Below are 18,064 nucleotides of genomic sequence, written 5' to 3' on the forward strand. Positions count from 1 at the left end.
CAGTTTCACAATCATAATCAGAGATGGAGCCAGTGTCAGAGCAGATATTTCATGCAAAACTAGCAGTTATACCGTTTAACACTCTGTTTCAAGTACAAGACTTTTTCTTTTCACATTTTGTGAAATCTGTAGCTGTTCCTGTGCTTTCTGTCAGCACATGGTCGTCAATAGCTTTGTTGACCTTAAATGTTCCAGGAGAAGCAGTAAAAAAGACATCGAGTACTAGTAAAGTGCTACACATATTTCATTCAGACGTTTGAGCCAAATCTAACTGCTGTACTAATGTGAACTACTTCATCATTTGTGGTACTTTAAGGTTGAATCTGACTTTATCACATGATATGCAAAGTATTTTAAACTCTATTGAAGCTAAAGTACCAAAAATAAAATTACTTATTATACTAATTATTGTCTCTTTGTAGTCATTTTTGTCAGGCAGTGGATAGTAGTTTTCTTTTCTCTTTGCTGTTTTTTTGTGTCTTGTAATTGAGTTGTGTCATTTTCAAGGAGCTCAGAAATATTAAGATGCTTCACACTGAGACTTTGATGGAGACTCTGGGTAAAAGTAGAATTGTACATAATATTGGATTAATGTGTTCAAGATTTAAGATCAAAATTTACTGATACACGTGTGTCTTAAAAGTAGAAGTATAAAGTAAACTATACACAAGAGCAGTACTTGAGTAAATGTATTTAGTTACTTTCCACAACTGTCTCTTGCTCTGTCTCTGTGCGAGTGTCTCTCGTCCTCCTCTGTGCTGTAATTCCTCAGGGAGCTCCAGCAGAGGCCTCCACCTCCCCACTGCTGCTCCTCGGGGATTTAACACCTGCTCTTCATCCTCCTCTTTCTCCATCAGCTGATGAGCCTGCGATCACTGTCTGTCTGCACCTGAGGCTGTGGTGTGAAAAAACACACCTTCATTCACACCCGTGGGACGGTGTTTACTTTTACCTTTCCTGTGGATCCTTTTGTTTATTTTCCTCTTTTGATTTGCGTCCTTTAGCTCCTTTTTCTCACTTACTCGCCCCCTCTGTGAGTTTAAGTCCTTCTTCCTTTTTATTTTCTACCACATTTAATTTTCTTCCTTTTCTTTCAGTGCTTTCTCATCTTCCTTCCTTCTCTCCCATTTATACTCCTCTTATCTTTCTCTCTTTTCTTTTTTTCGCTCATTTCATTGTTTCTTTTGTCTTCCCTTTTCTTTTACTCCTTCCTCTTCACTCCTCATCTTCCACTTTAATTTATCCTCCTGTTTTCTCTTTGTGCTGGTATTGTTATTAACGGCCATCGCTGGCACTCAGATTAGATGTTTCCTCTCCTGTGGGCTGATGGGAAAACAGCCCCAGGGCGAGAAAGAGAGAGAAGAGGTGGGGGTGCAGGGGGGTAAATGCAGTAAACAGATGCGTGTGTGGTCTGCAGCCTTCGTGTTAACGGCTTCCTGTAGTTTCCTTCCTTCTGGGTACAAAGATTCCTCCATCTCTCTGCGTCGGTATCAGTGGCGGCCATGTTGATGACACCAGTACAAACTGATCAGGTTGTTCTGAGAGGTCAGTCACTGATGACTGTTTGTTGTCTGTACGTGTCAATGCTGAGTTAGGAGGTAAATTCCTTCGTGCACCAGGTTCCTTCTACTCACTGTAATAATGAAAAGTGTAAAGGAAACACTGACATATAACCAAATGTAAGTAACTTATTTGAAGCAGCAGAAAACCTGAGTCAGAGAGTGATGCTGGAAACAAAGGGCCAAAAACTATCTTCCAGATGAGGAAAGCTTCTCTTCATGGGGCAGATGTTCGACAATACTTAATGAAGACGCAGCAAAGCTGACATTGCTTCTGTTTATTTTGCAAAAGTTAAAGTTCACAGAGACGTTCATTCTGTGCTGTAGTAGATGTACTTTTTATCCGTCAAATATACACATAGTACACACAAATAGACAGGCAAACACTTACATCACATGTTGGGAAATATAATAATACATGTACTTTAAAAAAAAAAAATAAAAGCTCTTAATCCTAGGCCCCCAAAACAGACTTTGTTCTGTAGTTACACATTGAATTATATTTTGAGGTCAAACTACAGTTTTTAGGATAAAGAGCACGAATCATGAATTTCTTCACTCTCCATTTCTTTCTCAGGAGGTGCTGCTGAAGCGAGCGGCCGATCTGGTTGAAGCTCTGTATGGGATGCCACACAACAACCAGGTGAGTCGGCAGCTGCATCTTCACCTTTGACCTCCGCTTAAATGCTGGAGATTTAAAGCTTCGTCGTTCAGGAATAGGCCAGAGTCTGATGTTGAAACTGGAGCAGCAGCAGTGTCTGCGTCACTTCAGACAGAACTGCCTGTTCATATAAATGATTTCCTGGGCAGGAAATCATTTTAATAACACTGTCATTGAACATAATCCTGGGTTTTGCAGAATCATCCAATATTGATGTTGTCTTCTGGTGATAGAGCTGGGATTAACCCTCAGATTACTCAATTAATCCTCTGAAGTTCTCAGGGTTTTACTTGCAGGGTTCTTACAACAACTTATTAACTCAGGCAGATTCTGTTCTTACAGCTGATGATGAGCTTCATGACTTTTCTTATTGTTAACAAGAAAACTGTCCTCTCTTTGAATGTAAAACTGCTCCGTAAAGCTCCAGTGTTGGTCCAAAAACTATTAAACACATCAGTGATCTTCAGTTTTACACTGGCTGACATCTCTGTTTACTTTTAAAATCTCAGGGGAATGTAGTTTATCGATAACCAGCTTCACAGACTAATGTTACTTTATGGTTAGTTCTGATCTCTGTTGGATTTATTAACAATTGCAAAAGTATAGAAAATCACTTTTTACCATTTATTTTAAATTAAACAAAACTACGACATGGTGCATTCACTGACTCATACAATGAGGACAGAAAACATATTGATCCCTTTTCTCTCTCTGCATTGCTACTCTTTATCCCCCCACCCCGTGTGCAGGAGATCATCCTGAAGCGAGCGGCTGACCTCACTGAGGCTCTCTACAGTGTCCCTCGCAGTCACAACCAGCTGCCGTCTCTCACCGGCTCCGCCGCTCACTCTGGGATGATGGGAGTGAACTCGTTCAGCAGTCAGCTCGCTGTCAACATCTCTGAGGCCTCACAGGCCGACCAGGGTGAGGGCTCACCGCCACCTATCATCCTCAGGGGGACAGGGGGTTGTACTGAGGCACAAACCCAGTAGAACCAGTGGAAAACATTGTTCTGCTTTAGTGATTCAAACTAAAATCCACTCCTAGGCTGGTAGGTAAAGTCAGGTGGAGACTGCTTAATAGTCCAGCAGAAACCTGTAGTCTATGCTAATACAGTCCAGCAGTGTTCACTTCAGTTCCGACTTCAGTAGACTTCATTAAACCCTAGTTCACTATGGAACAGAGTCGAGCAGAGTATTGAAGAGTCTGTTGCTTAATTTAAAGGATGTCTTCACTGATTCTAAACTTGCTCATTATAGTTCTAGTTTGCGTAGTACATTAAACTTCACATTGACTTCCCTATATCAAAATACCTTTCTACTTTTAGCTGAAAAACGCCTTCAGATGACATCACTTGGAGGAACCATCAGTTCAGATTATGTCATCTTGTTGCTCACACTATGGAATTTCATAGGCAACCGGCTTTTAGCTCAACATCTAACTCCTAATGATGAAAAACTCATCTGGAGGAGTATTTTGGCTAGAAGCAGAAACCATTTTTAATACAGGAAGTCAGAGTTCAAGAGCAGTAATGTATGTTTACACCATAAACTAAAGCCATAGAAATAGAAAGTAAGATGAAAATTAGTGAAGTCGCCCTTTAGGAAAGAAACATCCAGAAGAGCTCTTTCAGAGGAGACCAGTACACTTTGATGCGTACTTCAACAGAGTTCTGAAAAACACAGAGTTGAATAGAGTGCAGGGGAGTAGCTGTAGCAGTTGCACAGACCAGAGGGTCAGTGATTCGACTCCCAGTCGAGATCCACAAACTCCACACAGAAAGGACTCAGATGGCCGGGATTTAAACCGGGAACCTTCTATGTGTAAGGCGAGAATGATAACCGTTCCATAATTTATACTGTCAATTATTTCACTTTGTTAAATTCTCTGAAAAAAGTATAATTTAAGCTCTAATTCAATAAGTCATTACAAGAAAGTTTATAACATAGTTATAACAGTTATATCACTCCGCTTAGCTCCAAACAGCAGTGATTCAGAAAAAGGTCTACATCAGACTCTGTAATGATCCAGATCTGTAGCCATTGTTTTTCTGACAAGTTTATATGAGTCAGAATAAGACACACATATGATTTTCTAAAATCCACATTTTGGCACCATAAGAAAAAGATGGAGATAAAATGGTGTTAAATGAAGAAAAATCTGACCTTAAAGCTCTGGTCTAGTGTCGGCGTTAGCTCTGACTACAGTCTGTCTCCCTGATGTGTTTTAAATTATTGTGGGGCACAGTGGGAGATGTACAGTATGTTAACTATGTTTTGGTGCCTGCCCTCACATGGAAGCTCTTGGCAGGAAAACCTTTAGTGTTGGTCTGAGATTTGCTGACGAGTAGAAACATCCAGAACATTAGAGTTTGTTCGCGTTTCATTTCAGCACTCTGGTTCTGGTTCTGTCACAGACGCTCAGCAGAACGTGCAGCAAACCGCCCGTGAAACACGTGTCGACAGGAAGCAGATAGAGCTGCTTTGTCTCCCAAGACACCCCCCCCCTCACCCCTCCACCCAAAACCATCGTCTGCTTTTCCCATCGGCCCAGCAATGAACACCTTACAGGAATCTATGAGGTCATGGGAAACGAGGCTGCAGCGGCCACGAAGAAAATTCATAACCCGGTAGTTTGTGTTCTAGGGTCGGAAATATTACACCGAGGACCTGAAAGTCACTATTATGAAGTATGAAGCAGCTCTTTGTGCCCCTCGCAATTATCCACTGTGATTAAAACATAATAAAAACAGCGGCTCCTGAGCCCAGGCCTTACCTGACTGGCGACGATGGTAATTCAGAGAAGCTAGGCCTGCTCAGCTTCATGTCATCTCCTTCCTCAGTTTTTATCCTCTTGAGTTTATCTTCATTCCTCTGCTGCTCTCTGACAGATGATGGGTGGAGGACAGTAGGGCCAATAGTAGAGTTCAGCTCGCACCCTGAAAAACCTCCAGAGAACTTAGTCATTTTCTCTGTCACTGTGTCACTTTCTTCTCAGAATGATGTTTGTGCAGAGTTTGACTCGGAAGGTTTGAATTCACTTTAAACATGAATAAGTCCACACATGAGCGCAAAATGTGGCAGCTGATCCCATTTGAATAATTGATTTGAAGGAGTGAGGTGCAGGACTTTAAATTCCAACACACAGACAATAAGAACATAGGAACATCTGGTTCAGAACAAATAAACAGTTTTTACACAGTTACATATCATGGTAAGAAGAGAAGAAGAGTCAGAAGAAAAAGTTAAATGAAACTGGCAGAATGGATTGTTTAAAGCCCTAGTGACAGGAGCAAGGAACCTTTAAATACACATTTTATAGAAAATGTTTAGATACATCTGGAAAATTTACAATTTACTATTGATCAAAAATCACCTAATGTCAAACTATTACTCATAACTTTACCATAACCTGTGAACGATTATGTATTCAGGTACTTTAGTTAAGTATCAATATCAGTTTTAAATTACTCAGTCATACAAAGTAAGTACATAAGTATTGTCAGCAAATAGTCCTGAAAGTACAGAATTTTACTTTTGAAGCTACTGAAGCTGGTTTTTATCCATTAATAGAGCAGAAAATGAAAAATTTGTTTCTATTTGTTTTGGTTCTGAAAGTGGATAATTAGAGATTATTTTTAGTTTAATAACTGACAAATTCCAGACTGTTGATTTTATATTTGTAGTCACTGTGAAATGTCAGTGTTGAATCATAAAGTATCCCAAATGTTTTACTTACTGTAAGTAGAGTTTATTGACGTTACTGTTCAAAACAGTTTGCATGTAAGAGGTGAAATGTTCAGAACATGGCATAAAGTCAAAAGGCTGCACAAGTACATAAGTATGTGCTGCACAAAATTCCTGTAAGTCAACACTGAGTGTAGATTATTTACTTACTATAATGAACCTCAGCGCTGAATGTGTTCATTTAGAAGATAAAGTAAATATAAGGACACATATACACATGTACAAATGTTTTCACTCGACAAAACCACGACCAAGTGAGATATTGTCATGTGAGAACCTGTGTTCCAAAAGGTTAACGTGAATTCAGGCACCGCAGGAAAAAGAATGTACTTATGTGCCTGTAATTATGACTTATTAATCTGTCATAGTTAGTGTTTGTATCGTGTAATTGCAAAGTCCACAGCTCCACGTTGTCATTACCATAAAGTTCAGCATCAAATCACATATTTCTGCAAAAACAGCACAGACAGATGTGTCTTTACAGAGAAGACAGACCTATTACAATTAAAACCACAAACAAATTGTGCAGATCAAGATCCTTCACGCTCTGCTTTAAACATGAATGCGTTCACCCAAACAGCCTACTGCAGGAAAAGATTCTAATAAAACAAAGAGGTCGTGGCTTCACACCTTCATTCTGCAGGTTTGTAAATGTTGTTTCCCAAACCCTGATGGATGAAAACGCTGCAACACTGACACCTGTGAATGTTTCTATTAGTTTGAGCCTCTCACAGCTGCAGGAACACACGTCCAGTTTTTAATTAGAGAACAGTTCATTGTTTTAACACGTCGTCATTACAAACTGCTGAACCACCCGTCCGCCCTGCAGGGAGTTCTGCTGCATTCTGTGAAACTACACTGTCAGTCAGCCGGTTAATCATCGGGCTGCAGCTCGGAGTCGCACTGAAACCCAAGTGCTCCTAAAATCAAACACATGTTTCCATTTCTCCAGTGTGAGGTCGAAGGATGTGATCTGCATTAAATCTGCTTCCCACGCTGCTGGGAGCGGGAACACACCAAAACAAATACGACTGGAGTCCATTTTTTACACTATTAAAGAACAATCCGAACATTTAGTGCTGCAGCTCTCGGCCGCTCCCTGCACTGTTCTCCTCCACATGTGTTTCCCATCGCCAGCTCCTCGCCCTCGTCCCCGGGCAGCGCTCCATCAGCCGCTCCTGCTGGGAATTGCGTTGGCCCGAACCAGGAAATGGGGGAAAGTGGACGAGGTTGGAGGGGGTTGGAGTGGGGGCTGTAATGTGCTACTTGGCACAGTGTTGGCTCTGCTCTGCGAGGACGGTGGGAAATCGGGAGCCTCATGAGGGGGTTAAAGGTCAGGCTGAGCGCTGCAGGGAACATTGGTATTCAATGCATCTTGGATGAGGGTCAATCAACCGGAGCACAGGAGGGAGGAAAGAGGGGGAGAGGAGGGAGAGTTAAGGTGAGTACAGTGCAGCAGTGAAGTGAGAGATGGAGGGAAGACTTTGCCTGTTGGAAGGGGGAGGGGAAGTGATGAGGTCACAGAGAGGGGGTCAATGTAGAGGTCTGCTCTGTTATCTCTCAAACACACTCACACACACACTGCAGAGAATAACTAAGTAAAGAAGTAAATACTTCTTTTCAAGCCATCGTCTGTTTCTACTCTATTACAATGGAGATAGTTTTTTTATTTTTCTGCCACTACATTTACCAAAGACTTTTATTATTTTATATACTTCAACTTCTAGTACTTAAAGTATTAAAGTACAATAAGACAAATAAATTTAAACTTACATAAGATTTGAAATGCAATGATTTACTTGGGATTGAGTGTGGTATAAGTACTTTTACTTAAGTAAATGATCTGAATATGTCGTTAAACACTTGACCTCATGCAAGAACCGCTCGTACCCACAAATTGGTTGAAAAAATCGTGCACTCAGCATTTTCATCAAATGTCTTCCCTCCTCACAGGTTACTCCCGTAACTCAAACAGCGTGTCTCCACGTGGATACGTGCCGAGCTCTACGCCTCAGCAGTCCAACTACAACACCATCACATCCACCATGAACGGATACGGCGCAGCGGGGATGACCAACCTGGGCGTACCTGGATCCCCCAGTTTCCTTAACGGCTCCACCGCCAACTCTGCTTACGCAAGTGAGTACATGGAGGAGTAAATGGAACAAATGTCATCCATCTGATGGGCAGTCAGCAGGAGGGAGCCTTTCGGTCCAAGAGTGGCTGAAGTATAACACACTGCGTTGTTATTCATTTGAGAATCTGATACCGTATTGCAAATTGTGTCCACAGGCCACTAAAATGTGAGGTTAAATGTTGTCTGTCAAGCTTTTGAAGCAAGTCATAATTTTTAAGTAAACAAATTCTCAGCTTTTAAGTTGCAGTTGAGAAGTTAGGTCAGCTTGGAATGTGAGAGTCAACGTTTTCAAAGTGTTATAAGGCCGTGATCGGTGGATCTGATCATCAGAGTCTGAGAGCTTCAGTGGAAAAATGCAGGGAGATCTAAGCTTTGTACAAAGCAGGTAACATGATGCTAATTAGCTTCAGTGTAGAACCTAAAACATTTCCGGGTCAGTTGTAAGTCCTAAATGTTCTGATTATTTCCAGGTTCATATGAAAGCATCATAGATTATCAAATGGTCTTTGGACTTAGTGCTCACAACTGAACCTGTACTGTAGTGTTTCAGGACGTCCTGCTGTGATTCTCGTTCTGATTCAGTTGATGAACAGTTGTAGTAAAGAGAATAATACGAGTGAAACATTTCCCGCTGCAGGAGACGAGTTGATGCTTCAGTAGTTTTCAGCCTGTTGTTTTTCTGCGACTGAAACTTTACACTTGGTTCTGATTAACATGCCTGGAGTTGAAGATGCTGCTTGGAAGGCGCAGGTGTGTTTTGGAGCTCGGTAAAGTCTAAACTTGCCCACGGGGAGCGCTCCATTGTTTTGGCTTCTGTATCAAAGAGCTCAGCAAGTCTCCGGGAGACTCGTTTAGAAGGTAGCGAGCTCAAACTGTATCTCCGTGCCAGGTGATGTTGTTGTCCCTGGCGACCAAACAAAAGGTGGGCTCACATCTCGCCTGGCTGAGCTACAGTTTCCTCCGCCGAGGGTTTGAATTTGTGTGTGTGTCGACTGAACACCGCCACGCATTGTTCACCTCCTCCCTCCTTCCTCTGACTGTCCCCCTGTCCATCCTCCTCCTCAACCCTCCTCCTCAACTAACCACACTAACATCTTCACCGCATCCTCCATGCATTCATGCTTTGGGCCGAATCCATTAATATCAGATGGAAAAAAGAGAAGAAAAACCAGCAGAAGAACAGTGGAAAGAGAGCAAGTGTGAGGGGGAAGAAGCAGCGATCCAGGACAGACTGATAGTTGTTGGCGTGCAGCGATAAATCACATTTACATTCCCCCGTTTCATTTTACAGTCTCCATTCTCAAATGCTCTCCTTAAATCATGTACAGACACACTGTGGTCCACAAACTGTGTGGAATCTTCTAAAGGAACAGTTCAGCATTTTGTGAAACGCTTCAGTGTGTTCACAAAGAAGTTTGTCAGCTTTGCATCGTCTAAAGTTGATGAACACGGCTGCCAACAGCTGTAAAAACAATAATTAAGCTTTCAATTGGAGTAGATGCCATGTCCTTTGGAGGGTCCATTAAAGGGTTACAGACAGATTTACAAAAAGTAAAAAATACATATAAAAGATTTCAGGTGTGAATGGCCTTTGACCACAGTCCAGATCGAACTTACCGGAAGTTACCATTTCTTCAATACAAGGAAAAAAATAAAATGAATAAGAATTGAGGAGCAGGAGCAGCTGGGAAGAGGAAGATATAGATAGATATTTCATTTCAATTTGGTCTTCGGGAGAAACAAGACACCCACAAAAGAAAAAAACAACATTAGAGTGGGTGAGAAGCGATATGACAGCAACTTATTTAAAGGTTAAAGAACCACATCAGCAGTATATCAAAGCGTGAGATAACGTAAGAGAAAAAAAACCCATGTAGGTGAAGACGACAAGATGTAGGCAGTCATGCAATTGTGGTTCAGATACAGACTGCCCTTAGACAGAGCCAGGATCAGTTTACGTCCTGATCTACTGGTTTAGTAGCTTAAAATCTTGTGGGATTAGCAAGTGAGTACCAGACTAATAGTGCAGGAAGTATAACAATGGAGAACCTGTTAATGATTTGTGAGATCTGTCTGTAGAGCTCCAGGCTGCTGTAAAGTTAATTCACATTTCCTAAACACAAACTAGTACAGGCTGAAAATCAGGGTCTAAGTATGCAGCTGATGGTGTAACGTCCTGCATCCATGGCATCATTGTAGTTCCTGTTTTTTATAAAGGTTCATATCGTAAAGTTGTGTTTTCTCGTTATTAGGCAACAATCAGGATCCTACAGGTTAGAGTGGTTAATAATCCATCGCCATTACATTGCTGCCTGATTTACTTTTACCTAAAAACACGGTTGAATATCAGATGTTTTTGTGGTTGAGGTGGACAAGGTCTTTAGCCCATCTGTGTTTGTTCTGGAACATAAAATAAACCAAATTAGCCATTAACCTTTGATTTTTGCTTTGTACCAACTAATCACTTTGACACTGGAGGAAACTTAAAAACCTGATGATTCTCAGAAATATTACTGCATCATTAACATCAGCTTTCCATGATCCTGACAGAGTAATAATTACATCTTTTCTTATACTAATGAGACCAGAAAAGCAAGAGTAGTTATATGCACACTGCGTAGGTACAAGATGTTTCTGTAGCACCTTGAGATCTGACAAAGGTCCAGGTTGGATTAAAATGTCTGACTTGAATAAATGTCTGGCTTGGAGTGGGTGTGCAGGCTGACAGGAAGTCATAACTCTGAGATAAGGTCAACGCTAAGGACGCCCTGAAGCTGACAGATTTCCATGTGAACATCTCGTTCCCAAAATATTAATGACCTAAAAGAAGTCAGATGAGGAGTTAACAATGGTTTATCTATTAAATCACACACACACACACACACACACACACACACACACACACCTGCTCAGTCTGTGTGGGCGGAGCTGCTGCTGCTCTCAGGTCGGGTCCAGTTGGTGTTTCACTAAAAGTCCTTCAGGTTATGGATCAACTTTGCCAGATTTTTGTGCTCGGAGCATGTTTGTCCGTCCAGACTTCGGCCCCATCCTCCTCCTCCTCCTCCTGCATGAGCCACCTCATCTCCACTGATCACTCACATCCTCTGTCCACCTGCCTGCTCGTTACGTCACCGCCTCCCCCTCCCTCATCTTCCTCACCTCCTCCTGCCCTTCCTCTGCTCCCTTATTCATTCTCTCCTGTTCATATGGTTTCTGCAGTCAAACAGAAGAGCGCCTTCGCCCCTGTCGTGCGGCCACAGACCTCCCCGCCCCCCACCTGCACCACCACCAATGGCAGCAACCTCCAGGGTGAGCATCCCACCCCCCCACCCCTGCTCCTGCCTGTCTGCACCCCCTTCTCTGCTGTCCTCGTCCATGTCCCATCCGGACACGCAGACAGACGTCCAGTGTCACCGTAATGATAAACACTTCTTTGCTACATGTTTAAACCTGGTTTTAAACATTTGATGGTCAAAGTTGATCCATAACTTGTGGAACTTTTTTGGGGGGGGGGCTTAATTTTTAAAGTTTTCATCCTGTCAAGTCATGTTTGTCCAAAAACTAAAAACTCCAGATTTCTAACTTGGACCTAGTGTCAGTCTGGATCCTGGTTCCTTTTGATAAAATTCCCACAAGGGTCTTTTTTTTTTTTTTTTTAACAGATTTGTTGTTTTTGAGCCCCTGCGTGGACAGAACTGTTAGTTTTACCAACAATACTCACAGAAATGCTCAGTGGTCAGTTTATTAGGTACACCTAAATTTAGTAACCAACCTGTGTCAGGTTCAACCAGTTTCGTTTAAAAATCACTTGGATTTTCCAGCTTCACTTGACCATGTGTTCAAAGAAAATATATAAACTTCATAGTTGTTCAGAAAGATTGTCTTTTTATTTTAGGTGCTTTCATTAAATGGAAACCATGAATATAATAAGTATAAAATTCTGCTTGAGGAACTAAATTGTGTACCCTGATATCACTGACTTGACACGTTGAAGACTTGCTGAAGATTTCTCTGCGATTCTTTGGAAACAAACAACTTCATAGTGTAAAAGTAAGTATGAAATGGGGATTGAAACTCAAGGAAATGCATGGACAGAATCATAAGTCTACAAAGTTGAAAAAGTTGGAAAACTTTGTCAACTGTTCTGTTATTATTGGGTTACAAGAAAACTGGATGGGATAAAAGAGGAAATTATTCCACAAAAACGCATTGGTCATGAAACAACTAATTGTTATAGATAACTGGTCATTTTAACAGTGAAAACAAGTGTTAGTTTATGGACTGCAACTTTAGAAATGCTCTCAACAAATCCTGGCTTCATCGAAGTGCCTATTTGTTGAAAACACATTGGTCTGAAGCCCAGTTTTTATCTTCTAGGACCGACCAATAAAATGATTAAAGACTGAGAGGTGTACAGTGGAAGACTTTTTGCAGGGAATCCTGCTCTTTGTGATTAAAAGCAGAAAACCCAAAGGAACCGTGGGGGAAAAGGCTAAAGATCATCAGATGCAGCAGAGACGTGTTTGTTGTAAGGTTCTCTGCTTCTAACAGAATTTTAGTAAAAATATCTTTGTCTGGTCGTCTTTCAGCCATGGCAGGTCTCATCGTCCCCCCCATGTGAGGAGGATTCTCAGCCAGAAACCATCAGACCCCGTCCTCCCCCACCTGAAACACCACAACAATAACAGTGGAAAATCCTTTGCATCATCCCTCAGAAATTCCTGTTGTCGTCCTGAAGCTGAAGCCGCTGCAGACGTCATTGTTACTGTTCAGTGAAAATCCTGAAGAAGAAAAAGTTCTGATGTCTTCAGCGGCTCCACATGGAGACATTGCCCCCCACCCCCCCAGAGAAGGTTCGGGGTCAGGGAACTGTGGGTTAGAGGGCAGGCGTCTGCAGTACTACATACAAGTTGCTGTGCTGAGTTAGTTTGACCCGAGAGGTCTGTGGAGACTGAACAGGTCTCAGATCAGTTTGAACCACTGTGAGACAGGAGGGAGGTGAGTCCACCAGGAGCTTCGGTCCTCAACCAGAAAACATCAGCCCAATAACGTCAGTCCACTCTGAGATTTGAACGTTACGAACACAGAGGAATGGTCTTAAACCAAGCACTACTATTGTGCAAACAGCTCTGCATCTCCCATGTTTTTGGAAAACCAGTTAAATTCTGTGGTATAAAAGTACACAACTACATTTACATCTTCAGTAGAAATTGGAGATACTTTTACTAAACTTTTTCTATTTTATTCTACTTTATACTAATGAAGACTCAATGTTTCACAAACAAAGATTTGAGAAAACACAAAATTAATTTGTGTAGAATAATCATTATTCTCCATGTTGGAAACGACTGGTTTATAATGTCGTTAAATCTATTTTAATAATCCAAACACATTATTTACTCTCATTGGGTTACTTTTAACAGCTAAAGTACACCAGGCACAGTACATTTTAAAGATTTTTCTTCTTCTAAAAAGAACTGAACAAATAACAAAAAGCTTGTAGATATTCCCAAACCCCAGCAAGCTTCTGCACATTAACCTCCCTGTTGTGCGTTAGGGTTTAAATTAATGGTGATGAAAAAACAGTTTTAGACGCTGCAAAATAAAATAATGTTATGATCTGTGGCAATGGGTTATTTTTACAGAAACACAATATTTAGCTAACACAAGCTGAATATGGACATTTGTTGTTGGATCCGAAGCTCTCGGTGGACACCGAACCTGAGTTGGACCAAGTCCAGAAACCAGGAAAAATCTTATTCTTCAAATAAGTCTGAAAAACCGTCAGACGGTTTCCAGATTTAAAAGGTTTCAAACAGAAATCTTAGAAATCTCCTCTTCCCAGAAAACTCAGAAGAGGATCTCACATAAATATGGTGTCCTCTGCATTTTCCTGTCAGTTACATAGCTTTTAACCATGTTTGAGTTTCAAATTCTAAAGACGGAAAATGCAGTAATTTTTTTAAACTAAAGAAAAAATTTGCCAATGTCCTGCCATGAAGAGAACCACAAATGTTACACTAACATTTGTCTGAGTAAAGTCAAGGCAACCCAAGGTCTTTCATTTCGTTAATTTTCCGATTTTTTGATTTTATTGTTTTAATTTTGGACATCTCAGTACGATAGTTCTGTTCTGTGGTAGATTTTAACCAGAAAAAGCTTGCAGCAGTTTTAATCCCATTTAGGTACCAGATTTTCCTGTTATTCTTCTGATTGTGCTTATTTTATATGTATTTATAAAAGTATGTTTTGGGGAGTTCCTTTTGTGATTTAGGCCTGAATGATAGTCGCAGATATATATGTAAACACATTTGATGTCTTAATACCTTTTAGATATTGTAAAAAGAGTGAACAAGTAAGATGAATTAACCCTTTTGTAAAAACAAAAAACATCATGACGGTTAAAAAAACGCTTTCATCACTTTTGTATAAAAATGCTTTTCCGATACAATATTTAACTTTTTGTAAATGGCATCATTTGTGTTTCCCCTGGTTCTTCTTGTCCTTTGTGTATTATTGTGAAATGTATAATCATGGTTATTTCTTAATGCACTATTTTTGTTGGGGCACTTATCAAGAGCAATGCATCTTATCAAAAAAGACAAAAAAGCTAAAAGTAAAATAAAAAAAAAAAGATGAAAGCTAAACAATATGCACCAATGTTTTTTTCTGCCATTCTGAAATGGCAAAAATCCTCGTCATGTGAAGTTTTATATTTCAGAAGCTTATAATATTCCACCACGTTTCCTTTTAGGCCAAGTTAATCTCTTGGTTCCAGTGTTTAGACGAAAATATTTTCTCCATCTTAATAATCGACCCAATCCTCATCTTTGAGTTCTTTTTGGTGAGAATGATCGTGCGATTTAAAAACAGGCAGCAGATTTAAAACTACGTTTTTGGGTCAATGATCTCAAGGAAACTTCCATCGATGTTGGTGTTGTTGTTGATGGTACTGTTCTTGTTGTCGCACACAATCTACATAATTTACTTATGCAACCGTGTTCCTGTTCTGTACTGCAAGCTCGTCTTCCACGCTGACGTGGAAAAGTTTGGGAGGTTAAACAATTTGAAGTCCTGTTTGATGCCTTACAACTGACCGACACAAAGTCTTTTTTATTTGACCGCAGCGATAATCGTCGTTTCTAATTTGATTAATTGTTCCAATGAAACTGTGAGAAATTTCTTTTTACCGCACCGCGCGTTATCCCTCAGGTCCTGTCACTAAAAACACTGTTTACTTTTTCTGCATCGATCCAAACTGAGGCTACAGTTTGTTAGCAGTTAGTCTTTCAAATTCAAAGGTTTCTGATGTTGTTATCAAACCAACTCCCACATCACTTTCCAAATCACACCTGTCACGAAGAAAGATCCACTGCAAAAACCATCATCATGTCGCACTCAAAATTCAGCCCTAAAATCTGGCTCCATGTGCGACATCCACACAACTGTAGCATGAACTGTAGAGCGTGTGTCCAGGGCCAAAGGAAACCATGTCCTTTGCATTTAAAAGAGCTGTTGTTTGTAATTACTTGAAAAGTTTTTTTATCGTTTTGAGAAGTGGATCCTAAACACCAAACGATGATTCAGCCTCGATCACAGTAATTTACCTTCGATTAATAAAAAGCACTTTGGTTGATTAAAGGACTGGGGCTTTTCTGCAGAAAGAAGACATCCTGTCAAATGTTGAAACAGCTGAATCTCTGAATTCTTTGGGAATAAAACCAGACTAGAGGGCAGGAATCGGACGTTTACCTCTTATGCAAATCCAGCAGGAGAGACAGGAAGCTGCAGGTATCACCCTGTGTGGGTGAACATCTGTCTAGCGTCTTTGGGAGAAGCCATTTTTCACTTAAGTTAAAATGAAACTCCGCCTGCAGAGAGAACAGTCGCATATCTCAGTTCAACACAAACTCCCACGTCCGTCCCACCTTTCACACAGCTTGCTGTTTTTTGGGGTTTTTTTTGTCACAGTTGTAAAAAGTTTTGCTTCTCACTGCGCCGTTTTTCAGCCGAGGTTTTAAAAAAACCACGTCAACTTTGTTCGATGTTTTACTTCAATGTGAAAGAGGGCAGAGGTACTGCATCTTTGTGAAATATGAAATATATCATCAAAGTATATCAAAGCACAATGTTTAATTAATGTCTTTAGAATACAAACGGGGAAACACCCCCGGGTTTTTTCCTTTTCTGTCTCGGGCCATGCTGTAAATAGATGCATGTTTTTGGTTTTGTTTTCTCCTGTGATCCAGTGCTTTTTGTACAGAAACAGTCTAATAAAGATTACATTTGGCTTGAAGTCTGTCACATATCTAATGATTTGTAGAAGCAGAAATCATACTTTTATATAAAGTTTTATTTTAATGAGGAACCTAAGACTTTGAGGTCAACTGACTATGAAAGGGTCTCTGATTATCCCTGGGGAAAACATGGAAGCACAAATACTACAAATAATTTAAGGAAGAACCAAAACTTTCGAAAGCAGTTAAGATGCAACCGCTGAAAGCAGCAGTTTCCAAACCTTGTGCATTTTCACTTGAGTCCAGTTTATCTTCACACCGAGAAATAGCCAAAGGAACCAAAGGATTTCGCTGCAAACTACCGGAGAGCATTTCCTGGACATACTGGTTAGATTTAGGGCTGCAGGTAACTATAGTTTTTTTTTTTTTTTTTTCGATTAAGCTATTGATTATTTTCCAATTAGGCTCTTTTTTCATTTTTCAATTTAGGTTGTACAGGTAATGAATTAGTGCAGTACACCCAGTGCTTCCAGCTCTGGGTAGGTGTAAACTAAGGTGTTCGTAGCAGTTAGCGATTAACCAACAATGTTGTTGTGGTGAACAAGTGACGGTGGATGTTGAACTGCGGGCACAACTGAAATCATCACTTTCTGCACGTGTTCTGATCATTTCCTCTTATCAGCATGAACTTTGTTTCACACTTCCCAGAGAAGACGAGCAGCTCCAGGAAGTACGTCCTATAGTTGGGTCGGATTGTGTTCCCGCAACAAACAAACCCTCCAGAGTGTGGTACTGGACTCCAAACCTACAAAAAGATCTCAGTGCAGTTGTTTTAGTCCACACATATAGTCAGATGAGATGATCTCAGCCATGCACCAAAACATCTGGATTTTCAGTGAGAAACACAGTAGCAGCTGGAGAATACATGATATGCAGTGTGCATCTTGATGTAATTCAAAGTTATTAAATTGGTCCATCTTCAGACTGGTGGTTGTGTTTGTGGTTTTCTGGTGCCAGTGGCTGCACCTGCAAGTATTTATTAGAAGAAATTAGGACCCAGCTTTATTTACTGCATGCAAAACACAGGCTAGCTGCAAGCTGAGCTGCTCCACTGACCCATCAAATGCAAGCTGAGCCAAACACTCAGATCGTACATCCCAAGTTTCTCAAGCTTGAATAGAAATAAAAACTATTCTGATTTTCATCTGTCAAACATGTTAATAGAAAATTGTCCAAAATCCTAAAATTTCTGTTTTCATTTTGTAATTAGGAAATAAACCTAAGCTTAAAGTTACAGATGCTCCGTTAAAGTGTCTGGTTTATATTTGTTCATCACAGCAAGAACTGAATCCTTTAGTTTATGAAAACACTAAAAACCATTCCAATGTGGACAAAGTAAAAGATGCAATTCAAAGTCTTGTCCAGCTCGATTAAAATCTCAAAAAAAAAATCCAATGATTCTGTAATCGCGGTGAAACGAGGCTGTTTAACGTGCAATTCCAGTTGTCAGATAACGACAGTATTACAGTAAAACAGAGGAGCTGCACACTGGGCTCAAGGACACAACTCAAGGTTTGAGGTTCTCAGAAAGAGAAACAAGCTTTTCCAGCGTCAGTTCATCCAGCAGAAAAACTGAACCACCTCCAAAGATTCCAGTTAATGATGAAACTGCTGGCGGAGGATCTGGAAGCCGAAGCCCTGACTGACGTTTTGAGTCGAGCTGA

General features: G+C 40.6%; 1 protein-coding gene across 3 annotated transcripts in view; it reads left to right on the plus strand.

The window, feature by feature from the left end:
- Nucleotides 1–16,399, plus strand: part of LOC137134285 (transcription factor COE3-like) — a 137,771-nt gene extending 121,372 nt beyond the window's left edge. Inside the window, exons 12-16 of one of the 3 annotated variants that reach the window (XM_067518947.1) lie at nt 2,137–2,202; nt 2,970–3,144; nt 7,920–8,105; nt 11,323–11,412; nt 12,693–16,399. In XM_067518947.1, coding sequence (XP_067375048.1) covers nt 2,137–2,202; nt 2,970–3,144; nt 7,920–8,105; nt 11,323–11,412; nt 12,693–12,724 — 549 coding nt within the window. In that variant the 3' untranslated portion in view covers nt 12,725–16,399. The remainder of the gene's footprint in view (nt 1–2,136; nt 2,203–2,969; nt 3,145–7,919; nt 8,106–11,322; nt 11,413–12,692) is intronic. The other 2 variants (XM_067518946.1, XM_067518948.1) reach the window with 2 other exon arrangements.
- The last annotated feature ends 1,665 nt before the right edge of the window (nt 16,400–18,064 follow it).

Source organism: Channa argus, chromosome 10 (assembly GCF_033026475.1).
Source record: "Channa argus isolate prfri chromosome 10, Channa argus male v1.0, whole genome shotgun sequence".
In the NCBI taxonomy this organism is placed as follows: Eukaryota; Metazoa; Chordata; class Actinopteri; order Anabantiformes; family Channidae; genus Channa; species Channa argus.